This window comes from Cetorhinus maximus, chromosome 1 (assembly GCF_964194155.1).
Source record: "Cetorhinus maximus chromosome 1, sCetMax3.hap1.1, whole genome shotgun sequence".
NCBI classification, from domain to species: Eukaryota; Metazoa; Chordata; class Chondrichthyes; order Lamniformes; family Cetorhinidae; genus Cetorhinus; species Cetorhinus maximus.
Genome location: NC_135879.1, coordinates 130672461 through 130699829, shown reverse-complemented (window position 1 = coordinate 130699829; position 27369 = coordinate 130672461). Strand labels below are relative to the sequence as shown.

Genomic DNA, 27369 nt, shown 5'->3' with positions numbered 1-27369 from the left:
ACAATTACCCAAGTGGCATTCTTCCATGTGTAAACTCATCCACTGTGTGCCAGCAGGTTATGCAATCATGGAGGGAATCACAACTCAACCATACCCTATTCTCAGTCATCATTCAACACTGTACATTTTAGCAGGTTCATTAGATAGCAATTAGGAATCGAAGCCCAGGCTGTTTTTCCTTTCATACTTCATAGCGGCCTTGAGCAATGAGAGAGCAGTGGATTGTGCAGGCTCAGTAGAATGCAGAGTTTGGCCTCAGTTTTGGAGGGAATTCAGCCTTGAGAAGCAGTTGGCATAAAGTTATATTTGAGGTGTTAAATCACTAAGGAGGCAGCCACCTGACAAGCAGAGCAACTTAGTGAGGAAGGAAACTGAGATGCTAGCCGTCCGGGTGAAGAGGAGACAGGAGGACCCCTGAGAGTGTTGAATGTTAAACAGGTATTCAAGCACTGAATACCTGTGACAATAGCAACAACTCAGAGGAGAGCAACCATGAGTAATGCCATAACACTGCAGAGAAAATGATTGTCGAGGAAGAAGGTGTACATGCTTTTGGAGAAGAATACCTAGAAGTCATACTTCATGTTGGGACCAATGACAATGGAAATGAATGAAACTGAGGTCTTGCAAAGGAACATTCAGGAACTAAGAGTTAAGGACCAAGACCTTAAGTGTAGAAATCTCAAAAATAATCTTAGTGTCATGCAATATTCAGTATAATACAATAGAGCACAACTGGAGAGTTGGTGTAGGAATAAAGGGTCCGAAATTCCTGGGATATTGAGGCAATATCTGGATCAGGAGTGGTTTATATATGATAAATGGGCTTCACCTGAACAAAGCTGGAATCAATGTCCACACTGGTAGAGTAACCAGTGCTGTAGGAGGGGTTTAAATTAACATGGCAGGAGGGAAGAAGCAGTAAAGAAAGCAATTGTGGGTAGTTAAGGTACAAGAGAAAAGCAGTGAAATTACAAAAAACATATCAGGAGGATGAGGGATTTTAAAGAGTGAGGTGGCCAACCGGACAGGCAGCTTTGAGTTGTACATTTGCAACTGAATAGAGTTTTATGAATAAAACTGGTGAACAACAAGCCCAAATTGCTATGGTTACATGTGATAACAAGAGATATGTGGCTTGGATTAGTATTGGATTGGCAGCAGAACATTTCTGATTGCAAAATATTTCGGAGGGTTAAGTATGAAAAAAGGATGTGTGACAATGTTAATCAAACATTCCATTACAATCACAGTGCTAGAACATGGGGATGGTATAGATGCAAGAGTCAAATCTATTTGATGAGAAATAAAGAGTAAGAGGGGAAAGTAATTATTCTTTTGGGAGTATGTATTAGACCACAGGTGAAAAGAGTGCTGATTTTTTGGCAAGTCAACTTCGATTGGCCAAGGCGTTGCCACGGAGAAAGCAATGGAGAACAATAGACTCCCAAGTTCCTGGGTAATTCAAAAAAGGCGCAAGGCTTGGACATATTCCTTTTGCTTGCAGGGAATGGGTCCCTGCGTAAATGAGCCCCGTTACTAGCTTGACTGATTATCTTAAATTGGTAGTTAGTACACTCAGGATTGTTCAGCAAGTGCTGTCCAATCACAGGATCACATCCAACAGCTTGGTTTTTGCAAGCACGGTTTGGCTGAGTACAGACTGCACTCTGCCTATTATGAACAACCGACAAACATGTTTTGATTTGATTCGCCAGTCATTAGGTTGTAAGGCCTACATACCTGGCATCGCACCAGTACTGAAATTCATACACAAATTTGCTCAATTGTGTGGTAGGCAGAATGTCTTTTTGGACTAAATTGCTGGACGTGACATACATTCATACATATGAACCCATTCTCTGGAAACAAAGGGAATATGTTCAAGCCTTGGGCCTTTTTTGAATAACGGGAGCTTGGGGAACCTATAGTTTCCTGTTGCTTTCTCCATAGCAATGCCTCAGCCAATCAAAGTCAACTTGAAAACCAATCAGCATGCTTTATTCCTGTAGTATAAATTTGGTTTGAGATTTGGCATTCTTGTGTTTGTCCTGATGAGTGCAAGACAAAAAGCTTCAGTAACATGTCTCTCTTTTCAACAATAAACAAAGACACCAAATAGAAAATCTAAGCCAAGATGTGGCACTTTATAATCCTACAAGCTATTATCTTATAAAATACTGAAGTAAAAAATGTCAGGGACAAGAAAGTAACATTTTAGTCAAACCAAGATTGATGAAAAATTATGCACATGTTGACTTTCATAGATCTGTCAGCTGTGGCTCAGGTCACAGTCTTGCTTCTGAGCCACAAGGTTCTGAGTTTAATTACCACTCCAAGGCTTCAGCACAAAAATCAAGCCTGAGTCTCCAGTGTAGTACTGAGGGAGTGCTGCACTGCCAGAGATGCTATCTTTCAGATGAAACGTTAAATGAAGCACTGTCTACCCCTCTCTGGTGGATGTAAAAGTTCCCATGGCACTATTTGATGAAGAACAGGAGAGTTATAGCCAGTGTCCTGGTCAATATTTATCTGCCTTAATCAACATCACAAAGAAAACAGAGAGTTTTCACATTGCTGTTTGTGGGAGCTGACTGTGTGCAAATGGGCTGCCACATTACAACAATGACTACATTTGAAAAAACACCTAATTGACTGTAAAGCACTTTGAGACACGCAATGGTCTCAAATGTAAGTCTTTGATTTATTTTTCAGATTATAGGAAAAGTCCTAACCATGAACGCTCTGTTTATGTTGTAATAGGTGAACACACCCACTAAAATGTATGGAATGGGTAAAGGTCGAGCCGCAGACCTGAGATATATTGAATCCTGTGCTCGGAGAATAGCGGCAGTCTCAAGTGGACACAAAATAGTTACAGAGAAGAGTACTGTGCCTGTGCGAGCTGCTGAGAGCATTCGTAGAATATTCCATTCAAACTTAAAGCCAAACTTGTCTCTACAGGTGAATTCAAGCAACTCAATACCCATTGTACTTATTTGTATTCAAAGGAGTTTAGCAGTGTATTCAACAGTAGATAACAGCATAAAATTAATTAATGTGTACATCAGTGGTAGGGGGCAATTTCCTCTAGCAACAGCGCAAATGTTTTTAAAGTTTAGTTGGTCCTCGCTCTTACACCTGCTTTTCAGCCACTTGATTCACACATTTCACAATGAACCTGACCAAGGACATATTTACAATGTAGGTGCTATCAAATCCAGAATTCCTGGCTGAAGGGACGGCTATTAATGATCTGAAGAACCCAGATCGAGTGCTGATTGGTGGAGATGAAACACCAGAGGGTCAGGAGGCGATTCGGGCACTCTGTGCTGTGTATGAGCGTTGGGTACCAACAGACAAAATCATCACTACTAACACATGGTCCTCGGAGCTTTCCAAACTGGTACACTCACTTTTAATTTTATTACAATCTGCTGCCAAATTTTATCTGATAACACTCCAGGGAAGTGCCTTACGCTAAAGGTGTTGCATAAGTCCAAGTTTTTGTTGTTGTACATATCATCCCTTTTGAAGGTTATTTCATTCATTTATAATTTCATTTTGGTAAAAACTTTGTAACTTGTACTGACATATAAATCACACTGCTGCCTACATTAAGTGGCAACTTATACATCAGAGCTTGCAGTAATTTCACAGAAACACACAGTGCAGAAGAGGCCCTTCGGCCCATCGAGTCTGCACCGACACGTGAGAAACACCTGACCTACCTACCTAATCCCATTTACCAGCACTTGGCCCATAGCCTTGAATGTTATGATGTGCCAAGTGCTCATCCAGGTACTTTTTAAAGGATGTGAGGCAACCTGCCTCCACCACCCTCCCAGGCAGCGCATTCCAGACTGTCACCACCTTCTGGGTAAAAATGTTTTTCCTCACATCCCCCATAAACCTCCTGCCCCTCACCTTGAACTTGTGTCCCCTCGTGACTGACCCTTCAACTAAGAGGAACAGCTGCTCCCCATCCACCCTGTCCTTGCCCCTCATAATGTTGTACACCTCGGGTCGCCCCTCAGTCTTCTCTGCTCCAATGAAAACAACCCAAGTCTATCCAACCTCTCTTCGTAACTTAAATGTTTCATCCCAGGCAACATCCTGGTGAATCTCCTCTGCACCCCCTCCAATGCAATCACATCCTTCCTATAATGTGGCGACCAGAACTGCACACGCTGCTCCAGCTGTGGCCTCACCGAGGTTCTATACAACTCCAACATGACCTCCCTACTTTTGTAATCTATGCCTCGATTGATAAAGGAAAGTGTCCCATATGCCTTTTTCAACACCCCACTAACATGCCCCTCCACTTTCAGAGATCTATGGACACACATGCCAAGGTCCCTTTGTTCCTCAGAACTTCCTAGTGTCATGCTGTTCATTGAATACTTCCTTGTCAAATTACTCCTTCCAAAATGTATCACCCCACACTTTTCAGGGTTAAATTCCGTCTGCCACTTATCTGCCCATTTGACCATCCCGTCTATATCTTCCTATAGCCCAAGACACTCAACCTCACTGTTAACCACCCAGCCAATCTTTGTGTCATCCGCAAACTTACTAATCCAACCCCCCCACATAGTCATCTATGTCGTTTATATAAATGACAAATAATAGGGGTCCCAGCACAGGTCCCTGTGGTACGCCACTGGACACTGGCTTCCAGTCACTAAAGCATCCTTCTGTCATCACCCTCTGTCTCCTTCAACTAAGCCAATTTTGAATCCACCTTATCAAATTACCCTGTATCTCATGTGCATTTGCCTTCTTTATAAGTCTCCCATGTGGGACTTTGTCAAAGGCTTTGCTGAAATCCATATAAACTACGTCAACTGCACTACCCTCATCTACACACTTGGTCACCTCCTCAAAAAATTCAGTCAAATTTGTTAGGCATGACCTCCCTCTGACAAAGCCATGCTGACTATCCCTGATCAAACCTTGCCTCTCCAAGTGGAGATAGATTCTCTCCTTCAGAATTTTCTCCAATAGTTTCTCTACCACTGACGTGAGACTCACTGGTCTGTAGTTCCCTGGCTTATCTCGACAGCCCTTCTTAAATAGCGGAACCACATTAGCTGTTCTCCAGTCCTCTGGCAACTCCCCTGTGGCCAGAGAGGAATTAAAAATTTGGGTCAGAGCCCCTGCGATCTTCTCCCTTGCCTCCCTCAGCAGCCTGGGACACAAATCATCCGGACCTGGAGATTTGTCCATTTTTAAGCCTGCCAGCACCTCCAATACCTTGTCACTCCCTATATCAGTTTGCTCAAGAACCTCACAGTCTCTCTCCCCGAGTTCCATACCTTCATCCTCATTCTCTTGGGTGAAGACGGCTGTGAAGTATTCGTTGAACACTCTACCGAATTTCATTTAATTAAATTTTCATTTGTGAAAGAAATCAAGTGAAGAAGTATTTTTGTTTTAGTACTTGCCGATTTGTACAATAGCCTCATTGCCAGACACAGTAATGGAATTTATTAGGATATTTGCATAATGCTTCAAATATAGCTTTAAACGCACTTGCATTTCTCTTTGTGGGACATTGAGTCGCATTGCCTGTAAAATATTAGCCACACTTCAAAAGTAATTTATTGTTTTTGAAACACTTTGAGACAACCCAAGGACATGAAGGGCACCAATTAAATGCAAGTTTTTTTTTCTCCTTTTTTTTCAGTAAAGTCCCTTTTTGGCCTAAACATATTAAGCCTTTGTAGGTCCTTCTTCTGACACAGTGTATCAGCCTTCTTGCTCTGTATCATTTCCAGAAACTAGATGGTTATGTATGCCTCACCAATTAGAACTGTACGAGACCTGTCCAAAATGCTGTAGAGCCTCAGCATGACCTCTGATAACTTGGAAGAATGCAACGGGCATTTATCGGTCATATTTATTTGATTTTTTTCCCTTTATTATTAGGCTGCCAACGCATTTCTTGCTCAGCGAATCAGCAGTATTAACTCAATCAGTGCTCTGTGTGAAGCAACTGGTGCTGATGTTGAGGAGGTAGCTCGTGCTATAGGCATGGATCAGAGAATTGGAAGCAAATTTCTCAAAGCCAGCATTGGTTAGTAATTTGTTTTTATAATGCAGAGATCTGTTGTAAGATGTTGGGCTGGTTCAGTAGGATTCATTAAGTAGTCAGGTAGTTCAACAGTAAGTATTTATTAACTACTAAAACCAAATACACAAGTACAGTAAAGGTCCAAGCTAGGAGCTGTCTCCATGCTTGCTTCTACACATGGCTATGTCCAACATTACACTGACCCCCAAGGTGTGGATCATGTGTTCTCTTACATTACTGTGTGGGAGGTACTGTAATCAGCCTCAAGTTAACGCTTTATTTGCCAGATCCTTATACTACAGGATCCATTTTTATTTATTTTACAAAATCTAATTGGGATTGAAGATGCCTTTAATATACAGTGCCTTTATTCTGTTTCAGGATTTGGGGGGAGCTGTTTTCAGAAAGATGTTCTGAACCTGGTGTATTTATGTGAAGCATTAAACTTACCTGAAGTGGCTCAATACTGGCAGCAGGTAAATTCTTGAGATATATCAGAGAAATTATATAACTATTTTTGGTGTGCACAACAATTACAAATGACAAATTATTCAATGAGCAAGGTATGTTATTCAGGATCTTGATTTCTTTATTCATTTCAATTGGAAGGAATGTAATTAAAATGTGTTTTCAAATTAAACTAATTCACAGTGGACAATGTCACAATCTGTTTCTTGGAATGGATATACATGTTGACTCTGCCCAATTGTATTACGATTTTCTAAATGTCCTGCTACTACTTCCTCAATAATGGATTCTAGCATTTTCCCAATAATAGATGTCAGGTTAACTGGCCTATAGTTAATTTCCTGCTTCCGTCTCCCTCCTTTCTTGAATAAAGAAACCACTAGCTGAAAGGACAATTCTTCCACAGTTAATTCCACAAGGTCTCCAGACTTCACTTTACTAAGAGAAACATTCAGCAGGCTGTATGTGGTGTAAAATGAAGGAACGGAATTGATATCAGTGTATCAACGGTTTTATTTTACAAATTGTTTCTTGTTGCTTTGTGTTAAGTTATGTTAGTTATGTAGTATTCACCTGAAATATGAAAACAAAAGTATTGAAAGAATGTCTGGTAAATTGTTTTTAAAACTCGCACTCGGATCGTTTTGTCATTTAAAGTTTGATTTCTTTTAGGTGATTGACATGAATGATTATCAGCGGAGGAGGTTTGCTTCCCGAATTATTGACTGCCTCTTCAATACTGTGACAGGCAAAAAGATAGCTCTTTTAGGGTTTGCTTTCAAAAAGGACACTGGAGATACCCGGTAATTTTATTACTCTGATATGCTTCAATGTTTCCATAATGATATAAAGCTGCATGTGAGGTGTGGTAATGTTTAAAACAACTTTATCTTGACATTTTCTGTTGGAAAATATTTTGATCGTATTCTCAAAATAGTATCCACCTCGTGGGAATTTATATTTTTAACTGAAATCAATATGGCAAAGACTAGTAAAAGGAACATTTAGTTCTGCGCACCTTGTGGAATTAACTGTGGGGTGGAAAAAAATGTCCATGCAGCTGGTTTTTTTTTATTCAAGAAAGGAGGGAGAAAGAAAGCAGGAAACTAAGTATAGGCCAGTTAGCCTGACATTTGCCATTAGGAAAATGCTAGCATCTATATTAAGGAAGTAATAGCAGGACATTTAGAAAAATCATGGGCAGGATCTTCCCCCTGTCGGGGGGTTGTGCAGGAGCGGGCGGGTTCCCAATCGGCGCCCCCGGCGGGCCAATTAAGGCCCACCCAGCGTGATGAGTGCCAGGAAGCGCTATGCGCTCCCTGTGTGGGCAATGGGGGATTCCCTGAGCCGGGAGTGTGCTCTTTCACGCATGCGTACGAAAGAGCGTACTGATCTCCCTGAGCCAAAGTGCTGCCTCAGGGAGATCGGCTCAGGTTTCAAACATTGAATAAAGATGAGAAAAAAATTATTGACATGTCCCCGCATGTGACACTGTCACATGAGCTGCGACATGTCCATTACTTTTATTTAAAAATATTGGGAACATTTTAAATCCCTCATGAAACCTCATCCCGCCCGTAGATGAGGTTTCATGTTTTATCGGAAGCCTGTCTGGGCTCCCGGCCTGCCCGCCAACCTTAAGGTTGGATGGGCAGGGCATTTATCAAGCTTAATTATCCTGTCAATGGCCTTAATTGGCCATTGACAGGTCGGCGGGCGGACGGCTGAGTTCGCTGTCCGCCCGCCTTCCTCAATATTTAAATGGACTGGGATGACGTCAGGGGTTCCTCCCGGCCAAGCTAATTTAGTAGCAATTTTTTCAAAGGAGATAAAATACCTTTCAACCCTTTCCTCTTTACATTAGGGTATGAGGTAAATATTCCTAGCTAAATCAAAACCACAAGATGAATTCAAGTCATCATCTAATCTGCAAGGTATTCCTGTCCACATAAACCATAACTTTCTCTATTCAGTTCAGAGTTCCTTGTTTCTTTGTCCCTTTGAAGCACTCTGTCTCTTTCCTTATCCCTTTCCTCTCTTTCAATTTTTTATCTTTGGAATGCAAGCTCAAGCTTCCGCATTTCCATTTCTTTCTCTCTTTCTTTTTCCTCCCTTTCTAGTTAGAGCTTTTTAACTTCCTTTTCTTTTTCTTCTCTTCCTCTTTCGAGTTCAAGTTCTTTAATTTCCCTTTCTCTTTTTCTTTGCTCTGGATTTCTAATTCAAGTTGCATCATTTGCAACTCAATCCTACTTAACTCAAAACAAAAACAGAATTACCTGGAAAAACTCAGCAGGTCTGGCAGCATCGGTGGAGAAGAAAACTCAAGTTGTGTTGTGTCTATGTGTAAAGAAAAATACAATTTTTTTCAATATCACTATGGGATACAGTGGAGCAGGGTTGTGGGGGGCTCTGTGTCTGTTTGTGTGTATGGCCATGTGATCTTGAAGAATGGGCTGTGCGAGGACAGTCCTGTGATGTAAGCAGCCTCCAGCCACCCCAGAGGAGTGTTTGGTTGTTCCACAAAGCAAGGTTTTGTTACAAGCCTTGGATTTCCATGATTGAGTGAGAGGGAGAGAGAAGCCTTTGAAATACCTCCCCTATAGCAACAGTGGATGTATTGCGGTAATATTACTGGACTTTTTATACATTAAGAATCTATATGGATTGCTGTCTGAAAAAAGATATTTATTTGTCAGTCTAGCTAAGTAGAAATCTTTTGGGAAATGTTATAAGACTAAATTTAACTGTGTAACTGTAAACTTTTAAGTTTTCTTTTCTTTTGCTGATAACTGTTTTAATTTAATATTTAAAATTTCAAAAAGTGGTAGTGGAATCTTTACTTCTGACTTTAGTACACCCACCTTCTTGTCATAAATACAAATTGCAAATCGTTGTGACAGCTTGACCAAGTTTCCCTTTAGGATTTGGTCAGACTGGCAATTACCACCTGCCAAATCATAACACTATGTCAGCCTTTTCTTCCACGACTTTCAAATGTTGAGCCTTCACCTCAACTATTTATGCTTTTATAGCGCCTACTTTTAACTCTATTTCTAGATTTTCTGCTATTGCTTTTAAATTAACCTTTGTTAATTGTAAAGCGCTCGGGGATAAATCTTCCCTCTCAAGAAAAGCTTCAACAATTGACAAAGCCATTTCAATTTTTCAATAAATGCAGTAAAAGCCATTGTGAAAATTGCTCGCTTAACCTTCAGCAAATTGCAGCGGACCAGTCCCAATGTGTCGATTCGAAATCCTGCAAAGAGCTCCCAATTTTTATCATCTCAAGACAGACCATTAACTTCAAAAAAAAATCAATCTCCAGGTTATTAATTGAAAGAAATTACGCCATAAGTTTTTACATTTTGAACAAAAGCTTTTACTGCACAAGAATTAAACAAAATAAGTATTACTACTTAATACTATATTTTGTAAACTCTTATTATTTAAAATTGAAGATCTCAAAAGACCATCTCCTGTTCTGTTCCCTTATACATTTCAGGATCTTGAGGTTATTTCACTTCTCTAAATCCAGGTGTGCCACAGCCCTTAGGAATTCACTCTTTAGTTTCCCAGCCTGGCATCTTAGACTTCCAGAATTTTTTACCAGGCAGATTTGACAATTTTAATTCCTCATGCACTTGGATTTTTCATTTCGAACATGGGCTTCTCTGGCAATTCCTGCTTAGTGATTCTAGATCAGGAACGCCCCTGATTCCTAATGGCCTATATGCTCCTTCTTCTGGCTGTGGCAGATACCCAACTGCCTTCTCCCAGCCTTCAAAGTTGACTCTGCTAGCAGCTTTCTCTCTGCTTGTGTCTGTGAGAAAACACACAGATAAACTCCCGCACAAAAGGATAATTCCCTGCAACCTATCTCCATTACAGTGTGGCATACCTGAGATGTTCAAAACAGAAATTTAAACCAATTATATTTTACCTTCAAAACAACCCTTTGATTCTGTAACCCAAATGAATAATTTATATCTCTTATGGAGTTAACAATCTTCTTTTCAGATTTGCTGGGTCCACCAAGGCGCTTTTAGCTTCTTTGACCCAAGGGCTACATGAATAATTTAAATCTCTTATTTAAATAACTGTAGATCTCCTGTCCCTACAAAGAGTTCAAAGATGGGTCATCCATTGTTTAAGTTTTCTCACTTCTAACTCTGGCCTTATTAAATAAACACAGGTTGCCCTTTGAATTGTAATTAGCTCAGATCTATTTAACTGTTTCTCAATCAAGTGTTTCCATACATCTATATTTAACATTCAATTCCTAAACTATGACTTATTAAATTAGTTATTTTGCACAATTGAAAGAGTTTTCTCTCACCCTACCCCAGTGTAGTGATATTTCCTTGAGCTGTTTTAATCTCATTTAAATGTATTCATTTTAATTCTGCAGAATTTTAAGTTGACTATTTGTTGATGTCATTGTGTTTTATTTTAGAGAGTCTTCCAGTATCTACATCAGCAAATACCTACTGGATGAAGGTGCAAATCTTCATATCTATGATCCCAAAGTTCCCAAAGAACAGATCGTCAAGGACCTGTCACATCCAAATATCTCTCAGGATACCTCTGATGAAGGTATAATGTGACAGAACATTTTACTTTTCCCACTTCCCTGTTCATATATACTATTGAGATATGAATGATATTTTTATTCAAAAGAAGCTGCGCTCCCCATAGTCTTAAGCTCAATCTTCTATATAAACTGAGAACCAAATTGGATCCAGTTGACCCTTGGAGTACAACACCTGCAATTCTTCTTCATTTTGAGCAACACTCATTCACACAAACACCAATTCCTATAACTTAATCAGCTTTCTATCCAGCTGCAAAAATTCCTCAGCCAAGTGCCTGGATTTTTCTAATAATAGGATCATTGAATTATAGAATTGTTTAGAGGATAGAAGGAGGCCATTTGGCCTGTCAAGTCCATGCCAGCTCTTTGCAAGAGCACCCTTTCCCTGTAACCCTGCACACCTTTTCCCTTCAGGTGCTTATTGAATTCCCTTTTGAAAGCCAAGATTGCATTTTCCACAACCACCGCCCCAGGCAGTGCATTCCAGATCCTAACCACTTGCTGCGTGAAGAAGTTTTTCCTTAAATTCGTACCTCTGGTTCTTGACCCCTCCAACAATGGGAAAGGTTTTTCTCTATCTACTCTGTCTAGACTCATAATTTTGAATACCTCTATCAAATCTCCTCTCAACCTTCTCTTCTCCAAGAAGGAAAACCTTAGCTTCTCCAATCTATCCAGGTAACTGAAGTCCTTCATCCCTGGAACCATTCTCATAAATCTTTTCTGCACTCTTTCTAATGCCTTCACATCCTAAAATGCATTGCCTAGAATTGGATATAATACAATAGTTGAGGCTGAACCAATGTTTTATAAAGGTTCATCATAACATCCTTACTTTTGTACTTTATGCTTATATTTATAGAATCCACGATCCCGTATGCCTTTTTGATCATTTTCTCAACCTGCCTTGCCACCTTCAATGATTTATGCACATATACCCCGAGGTCGTTCTGTTTCTGTGCCCTCTGCCCCTTTAGAATTGTATCCTTACTTGATATTGCCTCTCCTCATTCTTTCTACAAAAATGTATCACTTCACACTTCTACGTGTTAAATTTCATCTGCCACTTGTCCACCCATTCCTGGCTTTGTCCTTTTGAAATCTATCACTATCCTCACAGTTATAAGTTATACTTACAAGTTTTGTGTCATCTGCAAATTTTGAAATTGTGACCTGTACTTCCAAGTCATTAGTATATATCAAGAAAAGCAGTGGTCCCAGGACCAACGCTGGGGAACCCCACTGCACACTCTCTTCCAGTCTGAAAAATAACCCTCATCACATTTCTCTGTTTCCTGTTGCTCAGCTAATGTTGTATCCATGCCAACACTGTCCCTTTTATTCCATGGGCTTTAACTTTGCTGGCAAGCTCATTATGTGGCACTTTATCAAATGCCATTTGGAAGTCCATATACACCATATAAATAGCATTACCCTCATCAGCCATCTCTGTTACTTATCAAAAAACTCAATCAAGTTAGTTAAATGTATTTAATTTTTAACAAATCCTTGCTGGCTTTCCTTAATTAATCCACACTTGTTCAAGTGACTGTTGATTTTGTCCCAGATTATCGTTTTTAAAAGCTTTCCCACCACCAAGGTTAAACTACCTGTAATTGCTGGGTTTACCTTTTTGTGAACAAACGTGTAACATTTAAATTCTCCAGTCCTCAGGCAGCACCCACATATCTAAAGAGGTTTGGAAGATTAAGACTAGTACTACTGTAATTTCCACTCAGCATCCTTGGATGCATCCTATCTGGTTCTGAAGATTTATCCACATTTAATACAGCCAACTTTTCTAATACCTCCCCTATTAATTTTAGTCCATCCAGTATCTCAACTACCTCCTCTTTCACTATGACTTTGGCAGCAGCTTCTTCCTTGGTAAAGACAGGTGCAAAGTACCCATTTAGTAGCTCAGTCATGCATAGGTCCCTAATTGGCTGTAACCTTCCTTTTAATGTCTTTATGCTATTTATGTGTTATAGAAGACTTTTGCATTCACTTTCCTATTAACTGCCAGTCTCTTCTCATACTCTTTCATACTGTCTCTTTGCCACTCTTATTTTCTTTTTCACTTCTCCTCTGAACTTCCTAAATTCAGCCTGTTTCTTACTTGTATTATCAACCTGACACCTGTCATGCACACCATTTCTCTGCTTCATCATACTCTTTATCTCTTTCGTCATCCAAGGAGCTCTGACTTTAGTTGCCCTACTTTTCTGCCTCACCTGTACCTGAGCCATCTCCTCTTTAAACACAGCAATTGTTCAATTACAGTTTTGCCAGTTAGTCTTTGATTCAAATTTACCTGCAACAGATCCATGGTCAATCCTTTGAAAATTAGCCCTCCCTCAAATACGTACTATTACTCTCGTTAGCTCCTTGTCCTATTCCATAGCTAACCTAAGCCTTATGAATCAATTATCACTGGTCCCTACCCCTACTGACACTTGATCCACTTGACCCACCTCATTCCCCAGAACCAGATCCACCAATGACTTGTTGGGCTAGAAATGTACTGATCAAGAATATGTACCTGAAACACTTCAGAAACTCTTCCCCCCTCTCTGCCCTTTGCACTACTGTTATCCCAGTTTAGGATTATTGAAGTGCCTCATTATCACTACTCCGTGGTTCTCACACACCTCTGTAATTTTCCTGTAAAATTGTTCTCTATATCTTTCCCACTAGTTGGTGGCCTATATAATACCTACAGAGTAGTGTAATAGCACCTCTGTTGAACCTTAAGTCTAACTATACAGATTCTGTTGTTGATCCCTTCAGGACACCCTCTCTTTCTAGCATGGTATTATTCTCCTTAATACTGCTACTTGTCTTCCATTCTTACCTTCCCTATGTTTCCTGAACACCTTGTATCTAGGAATATTTAGGATTCAATCCTGCCCTTTTTTGAGCCAGCTCACCATTATCGCCACAACTTCATACTCACATGTGATTTTTTTGCACCGCCTGCTCACCAACCTTATTTCTCACATATTGTGTGTTTACATATATCCAATGAACCTTGGTGAGACCGCACCTGGAGTACTGCGTATAGTTTTGGTCTCCTTACCTAAGGAAGGATATACTTCCCATAGAGGGAGTGCAACAAAGGTCCACCAATCTAAATCCTGGGTTGGATGGATTGTCCTATGAGGAGAGATTGAGGAGACTGGGCCTGTATTCTCTAGAGTTTCGAAGAAAGAGAGGAAATCTCATTGAAACATACAAAATTCTTACAGGGCTCGACACGGTAGATGCAGGAAGGATGTTTCTCCTGACTGAGGAGTCTGGAACCAGGGGCACAGTCTCAAAATAAGAGGTAGGCCCTTTAAGGACTGAGATGAGCAGAATTTATTCACTCGGGGACTGGTGAATATTTGGAATTCTTTACCCCTGAGGGCTGTGGAGGCTCAGTCATTGAGTATGTTTAAGACAGGGATCGATAGATTTCTAGATAGTAAAGACATCAAGAGATATGGGGATAGTGCCGGAAAATGGTGTGGATGCAGAAGATCAGTCATGATCCAATTTAATGGTGGAGTAGGCTCAAGGGGCTGAATGGCCTATTCCTGCTCCTATTTCCTTTGTTCCTATTCCATTACATCTTTGTCTGACCCCATCTAATACGTTATTATTTCTTGCGGTGGTGCTATCTGTCTCTCCCAGTTGCAGCTTGTTTCTCCTTTCTAATGCTACATCTTGGTTCCCACCAAGCCCCCCACTCCACCCCTGCTAAATTAATTTAAAACCTCCCCAACAGCACTAGCAAACCACCCTGCAAGGACATTCACCCTGGCTTTGTTGACTTGCAACCTGTCAGGCCTGTGCAGATCTCACATCCTCCAGCATCAGTTCCAATGTCCCAGGAACCTAAAGCCCCTTCCTCTTGTGCCATCTCTCCAGCCATGAATTCTATACTCACTAGCTCATGGCACTGGGAGCAGAAGTTCCACACCACATCAAACACCATCTAAAAATGTTACTGCTCTGAATTTCATCAGGAATTTTCCATCTTCTACGGTAGCTTTAGCAGGAAATCAGCACAACCCCTGAAGAAACTGTGTATATGGGCTGTTTCCACTGACCTCCCACTGAATTTACAGCAAGAGGCAAAACCAACATATCGAGTTTCACCAATGGCAACCACAAAGGAAAACTGAGTGGAAGGCGATTGCCTAACCTTTAGACACCTCCCTTAGATGGAGTGGCACAGGTGATGGAGGGAGGGTAGGATTTCATTTAATGTAAACAGATTTTTCATTGAACTGAAAAAATTGCAGTTAGAAGTTGCTTCCTTTGTGACACAGGAATTTAAATTTGTATGTGATAAAAATTATTTCATTATTTTTAGACACTTTGTTAATGCACTTGTATAAAATTCCCCACTTTACTGTTTTACTGATGTTTACCTGTTTAAAATAAGAGAAGAATTTCTAGCCCTACCTGTCATTCAAAACTTTTTATCACATTCGATATGTAAGATTGTTCTGTGCTTTCTTAACATAGAAACTAGGAGCAGGAGTAGGCCATTCGGCCCTTCGAGCCTGCTCAGCCATTCAATATGATCATGGCTGATCCTCTATCTCAACATCATATTCCCGGTTTCTCTCCTTGATGCCCTAATATCCAAAAAATTACCAATTTCTTTCTTGAATATACTCAGTGACCCAGCCTCCACAGCTTTCTGTGGTGGAGAATTCCACAGGTTGACCACCCTCTGAGTGAAGGAATTTTTCCTCATCTCAGTCCTAAATGGCCTATCCTGTATCCTGAGACTGTGGCCCCTGGTTCCAGACTCCCCAACCAGGGAAACATCCTCCCTGCATCTAACCTGTCTAGCCCTGTTAGAATTTTATACATTTCAATCAGATCCCCTCTCATTCTTCTAAACTCTAGTGAATAAAGGCACAGTCGAACCAATCTCTCCTCGTACGATAGTCCTGCCATCCTCGGTATCAATTTAGTGAACCTTCGCTGCACTCCCTCTATGGCAAGTATATTCTTTCTTGGGTCGGGAGACCAAAACTGTATGTAATACTCCAGTTGTGGTCTCACCAAGGCCTTGTATAACTGCAGTAACACATTCCTACTTCTGAACTCAAATCTTCTTGCAATGCAGGCCAACATACCATTTGCCTTCCTAATTGCTTGCTGCACCTGCCTGTTTACTTTCATTAACTGGCGTACAAGGACACCCAGATCCCTTTGTACATCCACATTTTCCAATAGATCACCACTTAAATAATACTCTGCCTTTCTGTTTTTCACACCAAAGCGTCTAACTATACATTTATCCATGTTATACTGCATCTGCCATGTGTTTAAACACACAACACTGGTCTAAATTGCCATGAAACCTCCTTGCATCCTCCTCACAACCCCACCCAGTTTTGTGTTGTCAGCAAACTTGGAAATATTGCATTTGGTTTCCACATCCAAGTCATTTATATATATTGTGAGTAGCTGGGGCCCCAAGCACTGATCCCTGCGGTACACCACAAGTCACTGCCTGCCATCCAGAAAAAGACCCATTTATTCCCACTCTCTGTTTCTGATCTGTCAACCAATTCTCAATCCATGCCAGTATACTACCCCCGATCCCCTGTGCTTTAATTTTGTCTACTAGCCTCTAATGTGGGACCTTATCAAAAACCTTTTTGAAATCTAAATACACCACATCCTCTGGTTCTCCCTTATCTATTCTACTAGTTACATCCTCAAAAAATTCCAGTAGATTAGTTAAGCATGATTTCCCTTTCATAAATCCATGCTGACTTTGTCTAATCCCGTTAATGCTTTCCAAGTGTTCTGTTACCACGCCTTTTATAATAGGCTCTAGCATTTTCCCCATCACCGATGTTAGGCTAACTGGTCTGTAATTCTCTGTTTTTCTCTCCCTCCTTTTTTAAATAGTGGGGTTACATTTGCCACCCTCCAATCTGTAGGAACTGCTCTAGAGTCGATAGAATTTTGGAAGATGACCACCAATGCATCCAATATTTCCAGGGCCATTTCCTTTAGTATTCTGGGATGTAGATTATCAGGCCCTGGGGATTTTTCAGCCTTTAACCCCATTAATTTCTCTAGCGCCTTTTTTTTTACTAACACTGATTTTCTTCAATTCCTCCCTCTCACTAGACCCTTGGTTCCTTAACATTTCTGGGAAATTATTTGTGTCCTCTTTTGTGAAGACAGAACCAAAATATGTGTTCAATTATTCTGCCATTTCTTTGTTCCCCAATATAATTTCCCCCATTTCTGACTGTAAGGGACCTACATTTGTCTTTGCTAATCTTTTTCTTTTCACATATTTATAGAAGCTTTTACAGTCAGTTTTTATGTTCCCTGCAAGTTTACTCTCATTCCCCTTCTTGATCAATCTTTTTGTCCACTTTTGCTGAATTCTAAACTGCTCCCAATCCTCAGGCTTGCTGCTTTTTCTGGCAATTTTATAAGTCTCCTCTTTGGATCTAATACCATCCCTAATTTCTTTTGTAATCCATGGTTGAGCTACCTTTCCTGTTTTATTTTTGTGCCAGACAGGAATGAATAATTGTTGTAATTCATGCTTACGTTCCTTAAATATTAGCCATTGCCTATCCACCGTCAACCCTTTTAGTAAGGTTCTCCAATCCATCATTGCTGACTCGCACCTCATACCCTCGTAGTTCCCTTTATTTAGATTCAGGACCCCAGTTTCGAATTCAAATTCTTCACTCTCCATCTTAATGGACAATTCTGGTCGCTGTTCCCCAAGGGACCCCGCCCAACAAGATTGTTAATTAATGCTTTCTCATTGCACAATACCCAGTCTAGGATAGCCTGCTCTGTAGTTGGTTCCTCAACGTTTTGGTCTAAAAAGCCATCACGTACACACTCCAGGAAATCCTCCTCCGCAGTATTACCATTAGTTTGGTTTGTCCAATCTATATGTGGATTAAAGTCACCCATGATTACAGTTGTACCCTTATTGCATGCGATATGTATCAGACATTCATGATTTCCCAGGAAATCAGAATTTTTCAGTTCTTTCCATTCTACACTTTGTAACATTACCATGTTCAATGACATTAGCACATAACTAAACTTCATTAAATGTGCCTATGTTGAACATTTTAGCACTTTTAATAAATTGTAAAGCTAACAATTCAAGCAATGGTTAGACATTTTTACAATGCAGAAAAATTGCCATGTAAATTTAAGCCAGTTGTACAGATATTAGCTACAATAACTGTGATAAACCTTTTCTTAACACACAGTGCCTTGCTTGGTCACTATCTGCACTGATGCATACGAAGCCTGTGATGGGGCTCATGCCATTGTCATCTGTACTGAGTGGGATGAGTTCAAGGTAAGAGGAATTCTAATGAAAGGTGAGCTCTGAATCGGATCCTGTTTACAGCATACCAGATTATCCTGCACAGGAAACATGTTTTAAGAAACTTTAGAAATGAAATGCTACAAGTTACCTGGATCAGATTAGATACACTTTACAAAAGTAAGGAAGTTAGGATAAACCAGTGTAAAACATTGGTTTGACTTCAACCTGAATATTGTATCCAGTTCTGGGCACCACACTTTAGGAAGGCTGCAAAGGCATTAGCGAGGAGGCAGAAAAAATCTATGGAAACGGTTCCAGGGATGAGCAACTTCAGTTATGTCGACAGATTGGAGAAGATGGGACTGTTTTCCTCAGAGAAGGTTAAGAGGTGGTTTGATAGATGTATTCATAATCACGAGGGGCCTGGAAAGAGTAGATAGGGAGAAATTGTTCCCACTGGTGGAAGGATTGAGAGCCAGAGGACACTGATTTTAGGTGATTGGCAAAAGAAGCAAAAGGAGGAAAAACGTATACACAACAAGTGGTTATGATCTGGAGTGCACTGCCTGAAAATGTTTGGGAGGCAGATTCAATCGTGGCTTTGAAAAGAGAATTGGATCAAGATCTGAAGAAGAAAAAATTGCAGAGCTATGGAAAAGAACAGGGAAGTGGCACTAGATGAATTGCACTTGCAAAGAGCTGGCATGGACACGAAGGGCCAAATGACCTCCCCCTGGGTTGTAAGGAAATGACAGAGGAAATAGGCAGTACTCTGGTTAATGTTTCTATGAACTGCATAAATATAACAGCTTTATATGAGGAAAGAGGCTTAGGATTGAGTCAAATTTTTAAAACACTTTAGATTATGCAGATATACAAAATAGAACTGTGTTATGCAGTGGATTAAATGCTGATCTTTCATATTTATATTCAAACCTAGCCCTGATTGACTGAATGAGATCCACCTCTGTCTGCTGTAAGAGTCCTATGTGGAATAAATTCAGTTCCTAGCACTAACCTGCCCCTAATTTGGCAATAAGTTGGCAACCACTCAGAGAAACCGCATGATGGCTTATAGCAGGATATCACACTGGTATAGTAGGGTGCTCTTGGATAAGGCTACAGTATTACATTGCTCGCCACAAGTACATATTGGAAATTTTGCTGGTCAATGAGTAGGTAACAACAGTCGTAAATCTAAGATTATGTGGAATGCTTCACTAGAAACTGTGATGGAAGCAGAATCAATAATAACTTTTAAAAGGGAAATGGATAAATATTTGAAAAATAGAAATGTTAAAAAATATGGAAAAGGGGAAGGGGAATTAGAACTAGATGTGTTGTTTATTCAGAGAGATGTCATAAGAAAAATGGAGCAAATGGCAATTTCTGTTCCTATAAATTTCTTTAACAGCTGGATAAATATCTGCTTAAAGTTGATGTTCAAGTTTGTTAAATCATGTAAGTTCCTAATTAATAAAAGCCAGTAGAACCAGACTGTCCTTGCTATTGAATGAGGGAAAGAGTTATATAGAAAAAAATAGAAGGCATTTGAAAATACTTTCCAAAAGCAGTGTAGTAATGTAAAATAAATTCCCTTGCCCCCATCTAGTGAAAGTGTGTTTTTACGGCAATTCGCAATGCCAGCAAAGAATAGGACAGAGTAAATCACAATACATTCCTTTCTGAGCTGACTTATATAGGAGAGGTTGCAGTAGAAAGGTTCTTTATCAGAAAAGATAAATCAGAGAGAATCATAAACCATAAATCTGGTTTATATACATTACGAATGGTAAAGACCAGTCACAGGCATCACCTTGGCCTGTGAGTGCCTGCCATAAAGGGGAACAATGGAACAAAATGACTAAAATGAGAAGCAAGAAATATTTATTTAAATGGATGAAAAGTTGTGAGCAGCATACCCACAAAGTCCAGATATGCCTGGCAGGTTGCAGAGACTCTTGCTGGTAGTGCAAACTCAGAAATTACCCTCAATGAGTCTTCATCTAATGCTTGTGTATCTCCATTTTCTCAGATGCTGAACTACGAACTCATTCATAAGAAAATGCTAAAACCAGCTTTCATCTTCGATGGTAGGCGGCTTCTCGATGATCTGCATTCAAAACTCCAGAAACTGGGATTCCAGGTATGAAGGGGTTGAATTTCCCTCTATATTCCCTCATGCTATTTACAGGTACTTGTTTATTGAATGGCTTGAGAAGGATTTGAATCTCAGGGAACAGAATTCACATCATCCTGAATCTTCTCTGTTAACGTGCAATGTTTTTGAATCTTTTTTCTTTCAGGTTGAAACTATCGGCAAGAAGGTAACTGAACAGAGGATTCCTTTCACACCCACAGCTGAAGTTTCTAAATTCAGTTTACAAGAACCTCCATTTAAGAAAGTTGCAGTGTAGATATTTGGATAAATATTAGTCTTTTATCTTTTTTAATGTGAAATTACACCCAACAAATAAATGTTAATGTTTAAATTTAAAGGGGACTTTGAAAAGAAGAAATGATGATCAAATTAGTTTCTTTGTTAACAAAACAACTATAGTATCTGCAATTTTCCACAGATTATAACTGGCAGTATTTTTTCAGCTCTAACTTTTTTTTCCCTCCTCCCTGAAGATACTAATTTGCACTGGGGTGTGATGCAGGTGCTGGTTGCCCTGTGACCTTTCTTCATGGGGAGAATTTTCTCCCTGTCGGCAGGGTTGTGCGGGGGCGGGCGCGGGAGGGTGCACAGCCGATTGGCTGGGCGCCACCATTTTACATGGGTGGGCCAATTAAGGCCCGCCCAGCGTGACACGCGCCCGGAAGCACTGAGCACTCCCTGTGCGGGCAGGGGATGCACTCTTCCGCGCATACGCGTGAAAGAGCGCAGAAATCTCCCTGAGGCACCCAGATTAGTTTCATGTATAAAACATTGAATGAAGGGAGAAAAAAATTTTAAGGATATGTCCCCTCATGTGAAACTATCAATTGAGCTGGGACATATCCATTAATGTTAATAAAAATTTTTCCAACACTTTACAAACATTCATGAAACCTCATCCCACCCATGGATGAGGTTCCGTGAAAAATGTGAAGGCCACCTGTGCTCTTCGCCTGCCCACCAACCTTAAGGTTGGACGGGCAGCTCAGGTCAATGATTTAATTGATTGTTAAATGGCCTTAATAGGCCAGCCGGCTTGGCTGCGCGCCTGCCGAAGTGAAAATCTGAATGATGCGCGGTGACGTTGGGACGCACGCCAGCCATCACCCCGCGTCATTTTACGCCTCGGCAAGTGGGCCCCGCCCCCACTCACCGCACCGAAGATTCTACCCCATGTATATGTTTAGGAGGTAAGTGTAACAGATCAGCTGATCCAACAGACCAAGTGCAGCCTTACCCAACCACCATTTATGTGCGTTTTCAACAGTGCCCCTGAGTGTTCTCCCCCTCCTTAGCCAAGTGGCTCTGAGGCCAATTGTGGTAATTCCTATTGCTATCTTGGCTGAAATCGAATGATTCAGCACCTACCAGGGAACACACTTAAGACCATTCCAACTCATATGACTTAGCTACACAACTACCAATTGAGCCCATCATTTGCATGGCATTTAATATGCAGTTAATTTTGTTATCAAGTATTTTAACCATTATTAAATCATGAAATTAATACTTTTAAGTTTTCATTTTGCTAATAATATAAAAACAATTTTAAGTATGCTTAGTGCTTTCAAAATTTGGGTTGCAAATTGGGAGAAAATCTAATGGTGAAATTCCCAAAGGCTAAACAATTATTACACAGTTACTGAATATGACTGATGATGTTAATTGTTAGCTATTACAAAAAAGATTACTGCATGGCTGATATGGAGTTTGAGCCAGAAGTCTTATTTAAGTTGAGATAATTATTACTTGGAAAAGAAGGAAGATGTGTTTCTTTCTCTTGTCTGCACTGAGATATCAAAACCTCAACACATTTAGAGAACAAAGGGCTGGGATTGGTCTAACAATCCATGATGGGAAGCATATACACGGCAAGGCTACCTTGTGAACTTATGCACCACCCCACCAGGCCGAGTTCCTATTTGGGTGATGACATGGAGCAGCCTTGTAAAAGAAGATTTAAGGGATGAGTCTACCTAAATAAAATTCTTGGATCAACATACTGCAGATGGCACATTTCAAAGTGTGATAAAAGGACAAAGAAAGCCAATCATTTGTGCTGTTTTTGCTGATGTTAATATCCTGGCTTCTCCATAAAGGCAAAAACAGTAGGTTTACAAAAGCTTTCCTAAACAATTTGCTTACATTTGGCTCCGGATATACCTGTTAAGGCTACATACTCACAGGAAGTGCCTGATAAATGACCTAAAAGGACACACCACGCTAAGCACGGACCCATCAACCAAACATCACAGCTGTGTTCTAGACACCAGAACAGCCATGAGCAGAGCCACAGGAAATTAGCTGATTAAAAAGAAACTTGGGACTGTAGTTTAAAAAAATAAATCTTTTTCTTTCATTTAGCTGGTATTTCACCATAGCTGGAATCTACTATTTGTTGATGTCAGCAGCTGGCCATGGAGAATTTTCCTCACATGCAAAGGGCCTTCAGCCAGTTGCATTTAGTATTTCAGCCATCATAATGCTGGACATTGCATAGTGGTTCAGTACATTGTTGTTTCAAATGTTGCCACTTGGGTTTAACTATACCCCAAACCATTGGATTGAAAATCTCCTCGCTGTTGTCAGTAGAGATCACAGAGATGACAAAACCGCACTTTCAGTTAGAAACCTCGTCCACTGCAAGAATACTCAGAGGAATTGTTGAATGATTATAAAATGGTAGAAAATTGACCAAGTATGTTTTGTCCACAAAAAGCAGGATAAATCCAGCTCAGTCTACTCTCAATCATCAGCAAAATGAGGGAAGGGGTCATCAACAGTGCTATCAAGCAGCATTTACTCAGCAATAACCTGCTCACTGATGCTGAGTTTGGGTTCCACCAGGGCCACTCAGCTCCTGACCTCATTACAGCCTTGTTTCAAACATGGGCAGAAGAGCTGAACTCAAGAGATGAGGTGACAGTGACTGCCTTTGACACCAAGGCAGCATTTAACCAATTGTGGCATCAAGGAGCCCGAGCAAAATGGAAGTCAATGGGAATCAGGGGGAAAACTCTCTGCTTGTTGGAGTCACACCTAGCAGAAAGGAAGATGGTTGTGGTTATTGGAGGTCAATCATCTCAGCCTCAGGACATCACTGCATGAGTTCCTCAGGGTAGTGTCCTAGGCCCAATCACCTTCAGCTGCTTCATCAATGACCTTCCCTGAATCATAAGGTCAGGGAATGGGGATGTTCACTGATGATTGCACAGCGTTCAGTATCATTTGCGACCCCACAGATACTGAAATAGTCCGTGTTTATATACAGCAAGACCTGGACAACATTCAGGCTTGGACTAATAAGGGGAAAGTAACATTCGCACCACACAAATGCCAGGCAATGACTGTCTACAACAAGAGAGAATCCAGCCATCTCCCCTTCACATTCCATGGCATTACCATTGCTGAATCCCCCACTATCAACATCCTGGGGGTTACTATTGACGAGACGCTGAACTGGACTAGCCATATAAATACTGTGGCTACAAGAGCCTGGGAATTCTGCGATGAATAACTCACCTCCCAACTCCCCAAAGCCTGTCAACAAGGCACAAGACAGGAGTGTGATGGAATACTCTCCAGTTGCCTGGATGAGTGCAGTTCCAACAACACTCAAGACACCATCCCAGAACAAAGCAACCCGCTTGATTGGGACCCCATCCAGCACCTTAAAGATTCACTCTTTCCCCCACAGTAGAAATAGCATGTACCATCTATAAGATGCAGTACAGCAACTCACCAAGGCTCCTTTGATAGTGCCTTCCATCCTGTGACCTCCACCACCTAGAAGGACAAGGACAGCAGATGTATGAGAACACCACCCTGACTTGGAACTATATCACCATTCCTTCACTGTCACTGAGTCAAAATCCTAAACCCCTTCCCTAACAGCACTGTGGGTACACTTGGACCATATGGACTGCAGCAGTTCAAGGTGGTGGCTCATGACCACCTTCTCAAGGGCAATTAGGATTGGGCAACAAATGCTGGCCTAACCAGCAATGCCCATATCCTGTGAAAAAAATAAAAAACTCATGGCAACCATGATTTCAGAAGAGGCCATCCACTGTAAGTGCACTTTGTACAATTTGCTGACATGCGAAATAATTTTGGGCAGTCAACTGAGTTACTGGTAATGTGTCCACAGCACAATAATGTCGATGATTTGGAGAAAATTGACAAATGCTCTCAGAGAAGATCTAAGGACACTGAGGCTATTCCAAACCATATCACTGCAACCTTAAAGTAATCAGTGACACTTGGCTTTCATCTCTCTAACAGCAATGGAACTAGGTGAATCTTGTTAAGTCATTTCAACCAATGCTTCTCTATCCAACTGTTAAACATTTTGGAGCACTGCATAATCCTCACTAACACTGAAAACTGGCATTCACTTGAATATTTCATTTATCAGCTGCAATTTGACGAAGCACTAAACAAAGCTTAGTTGGTAATTCATGTAAATGTAATTATAATAAATAAGACAAGTTTCAATGGTGCACTGCTTAAAGCAGGCTTGTCTAACTGGCAGCCCGCGGGGCCAGATGCGGTCCCCGAAGCCATTCTGTATGGCCCCCCGGAGCCAGTTTTCAAAATGCCGGTCAAAAAGGTTATTTGGAGTGGAAGATCCTGCAAAGAGCTGCTCCTCCAATCACTAGTGAGCCTACCAGCAGCAGATGTGGGAGATAAACAGTCTCTGATTGGAGGAGCAGTGAAAATCAGCAGCAATGACTTTGCTGGAAAGAGGTTTTCTTTTGGGGGAGGTGTCGGGGGACATGAGTTCCAGGGAGCCGGGGAGGAGAGGCTGGCTGCAAGGCATGGGAGACGCTAGAGCCCCAGATCGGAGGAAGTGAGTGGGGAAGAAGCTGACTGGCATGTGTGTGTGTTGGGGGGTTATGGGGGCAGTGAATGAGAGTGAGTGCATGTGTGTGTGGGAGTGAGAGACTGTGTGTGAGTGTGTGTGTGGAAGTGTGTGTGTGGGAGTGAGTGAGTGAGTAAGATAGAGAGAATGAGTGTGTGTCTGTGGGAGTGAGTGTGAATGTGTGTTTGCCTGACTCCCAGTCTTCTCACCACCATACACTCACTCACCTTCACTGAGTGTGAGTGAGCATCCTGAGACTGGGAGTGAGCCTGACACACACACACTGACCCTCTCACACACTCATTTTTTAAAATGACTTTTTCTTAAAACTTAACAATTTATTGCTATGACATTGCTTTATTTTTGCTCAGCAATTGTTTCTTTTCTTTAGTACTTTTTTTGCAATTCAGATTAAAGTTGTGCCAAACCTTGTCTTTCCAAAATTTGCTCATTGGCCCCTTCAGTGAGAAAAAAATGGAAATGTGGCTCCCCCAAGCGAAAAGGTTGGACAAGCCTGGCTTAGAGAATATGACTTGCATTTTGATTGTTTTCTCCTAAATGGTAGATAAATTTTGGCATTTTTCCATTTGGCGCCGACACCAAGACATAGTTTTAAAAATATTCCTACTGTTTTAAAAGTCTTTGTCTATTTTTATAACTGTATTAACTTGCACTAAGATTTTAGGTTTGATATGAAACCTCAGTTAAATAAACTACAGTTTTAATTAATCCAAATGATCAAATATCATCATTTGTTTGTCTTAGTAATTTTATCCCTCCTTGCCTGAGGGTTTTTGGCTTCTTTCTGGGATACAGTTCTACAGATTCCAGTCACTTCCAATGTCTTGTCCAAATTTGTAAACTCTATGGGCAGAATTTTCCCCCATTAGGGAGGAAGTTTAGGAGTGGGCGCGTGGAGGCGTGCCTCCAATCGGCGCCCCCATTTTACATGGGCAGGCCAATTAAGGCCCGCCCAGCGTGACGTCCGCCAGGAAGCGCTATGCGCTCCTTGTGCGGGGGGTGGGATTCCCTGAGCCAAGAGTGCGCTCTTTCATGCATGCGCACGAAAGAGCGCAATCATCTCCCTGAGGCTAAGTGCTGCCTCAGGGAGATCGGCTCCACACTAAAAAATCTTAAAAATAGAAAAAAAAAAATTCCCTGACATGCCTCCTCATGTAACATTGTCACATGAGTTGGGACATGTCCATCACTTTCAAAGACACTTTCTACATTTTTAAAAACCTACATCAGACCTCACCCCACCCATGGATGAGGTTTCAAGCTTTTTCCAATGCCTGCCAGGGCTCCCGGCCTGCCCGCCAATCTTAAGGTTGGACGGGCAGGTCCTCTAATTACTTTAATGAGTTTGTCAATGGCCTCAATTGGCCATTGACAGGTCGGCAGGCGTACAGCTGATTCTGCTGAGCCCCCACCTACCTGAAAATTGAAATGGGGCAAGGTGACGTTGGGAGTTCCGCCTGACGTCATCCCGCGTCGGCAAGTGGGCCCCACCCCCCACTCACCAATCGGGAAATCCTGGCCTATGGATTAACTCACTGAGCCATTTAGGAAACATATTTGTGAGACATTGCGATTCAATAAAAAAAAGCTGAAACACCCTCCATGGAAAAGTTACGAGTGAGTTTTTCTTTTAAATATAGCGGTGTGAATTGAGCCCGCTATCAGTCATTTGTGCAAGGGTCACTATTTGGCTCAGTGTGACAGCCCTCATTGATTTTCCTTTTCCTAGCCCAGGCCCATCCTTGACAGTTGTAACAGTATTGCCATCATAATCTCATCTGCTGGCATTACCAAAAATAAATGGCCTTAACATGTGTGATAATGTCCATCCTAGTTGTTGAGCTCTCAAGCATTGCAC

The 27369-nt window shown here is 41.1% G+C and overlaps 1 protein-coding gene across 6 annotated transcripts in view; it reads left to right on the top strand.

Annotated features, from left to right (window-relative positions):
* The window catches only part of ugdh (UDP-glucose 6-dehydrogenase), a 35427-nt gene extending 13258 nt beyond the window's left edge, over nt 1-22169 (top strand). For 5 of the 6 annotated variants that reach the window (XM_078546470.1, XM_078546487.1, XM_078546506.1 and 2 more), the window contains 9 exons: nt 2764-2964; nt 3209-3406; nt 5932-6079; nt 6458-6552; nt 7217-7347; nt 10998-11137; nt 18404-18495; nt 20501-20611; nt 20772-22169. In XM_078546470.1, the coding sequence (XP_078402596.1) occupies nt 2764-2964; nt 3209-3406; nt 5932-6079; nt 6458-6552; nt 7217-7347; nt 10998-11137; nt 18404-18495; nt 20501-20611; nt 20772-20882 (1227 nt within the window). In that variant the 3' untranslated portion in view covers nt 20883-22169. Of the gene's footprint in view, nt 1-2763; nt 2965-3208; nt 3407-5931; nt 6080-6457; nt 6553-7216; nt 7348-10997; nt 11138-15168; nt 15358-18403; nt 18496-20500; nt 20612-20771 lie in introns of those variants that run through there. The other variant, XR_013577261.1, reaches the window with a different exon arrangement.
* Nucleotides 22170-27369: the final 5200 nt, after the last annotated feature.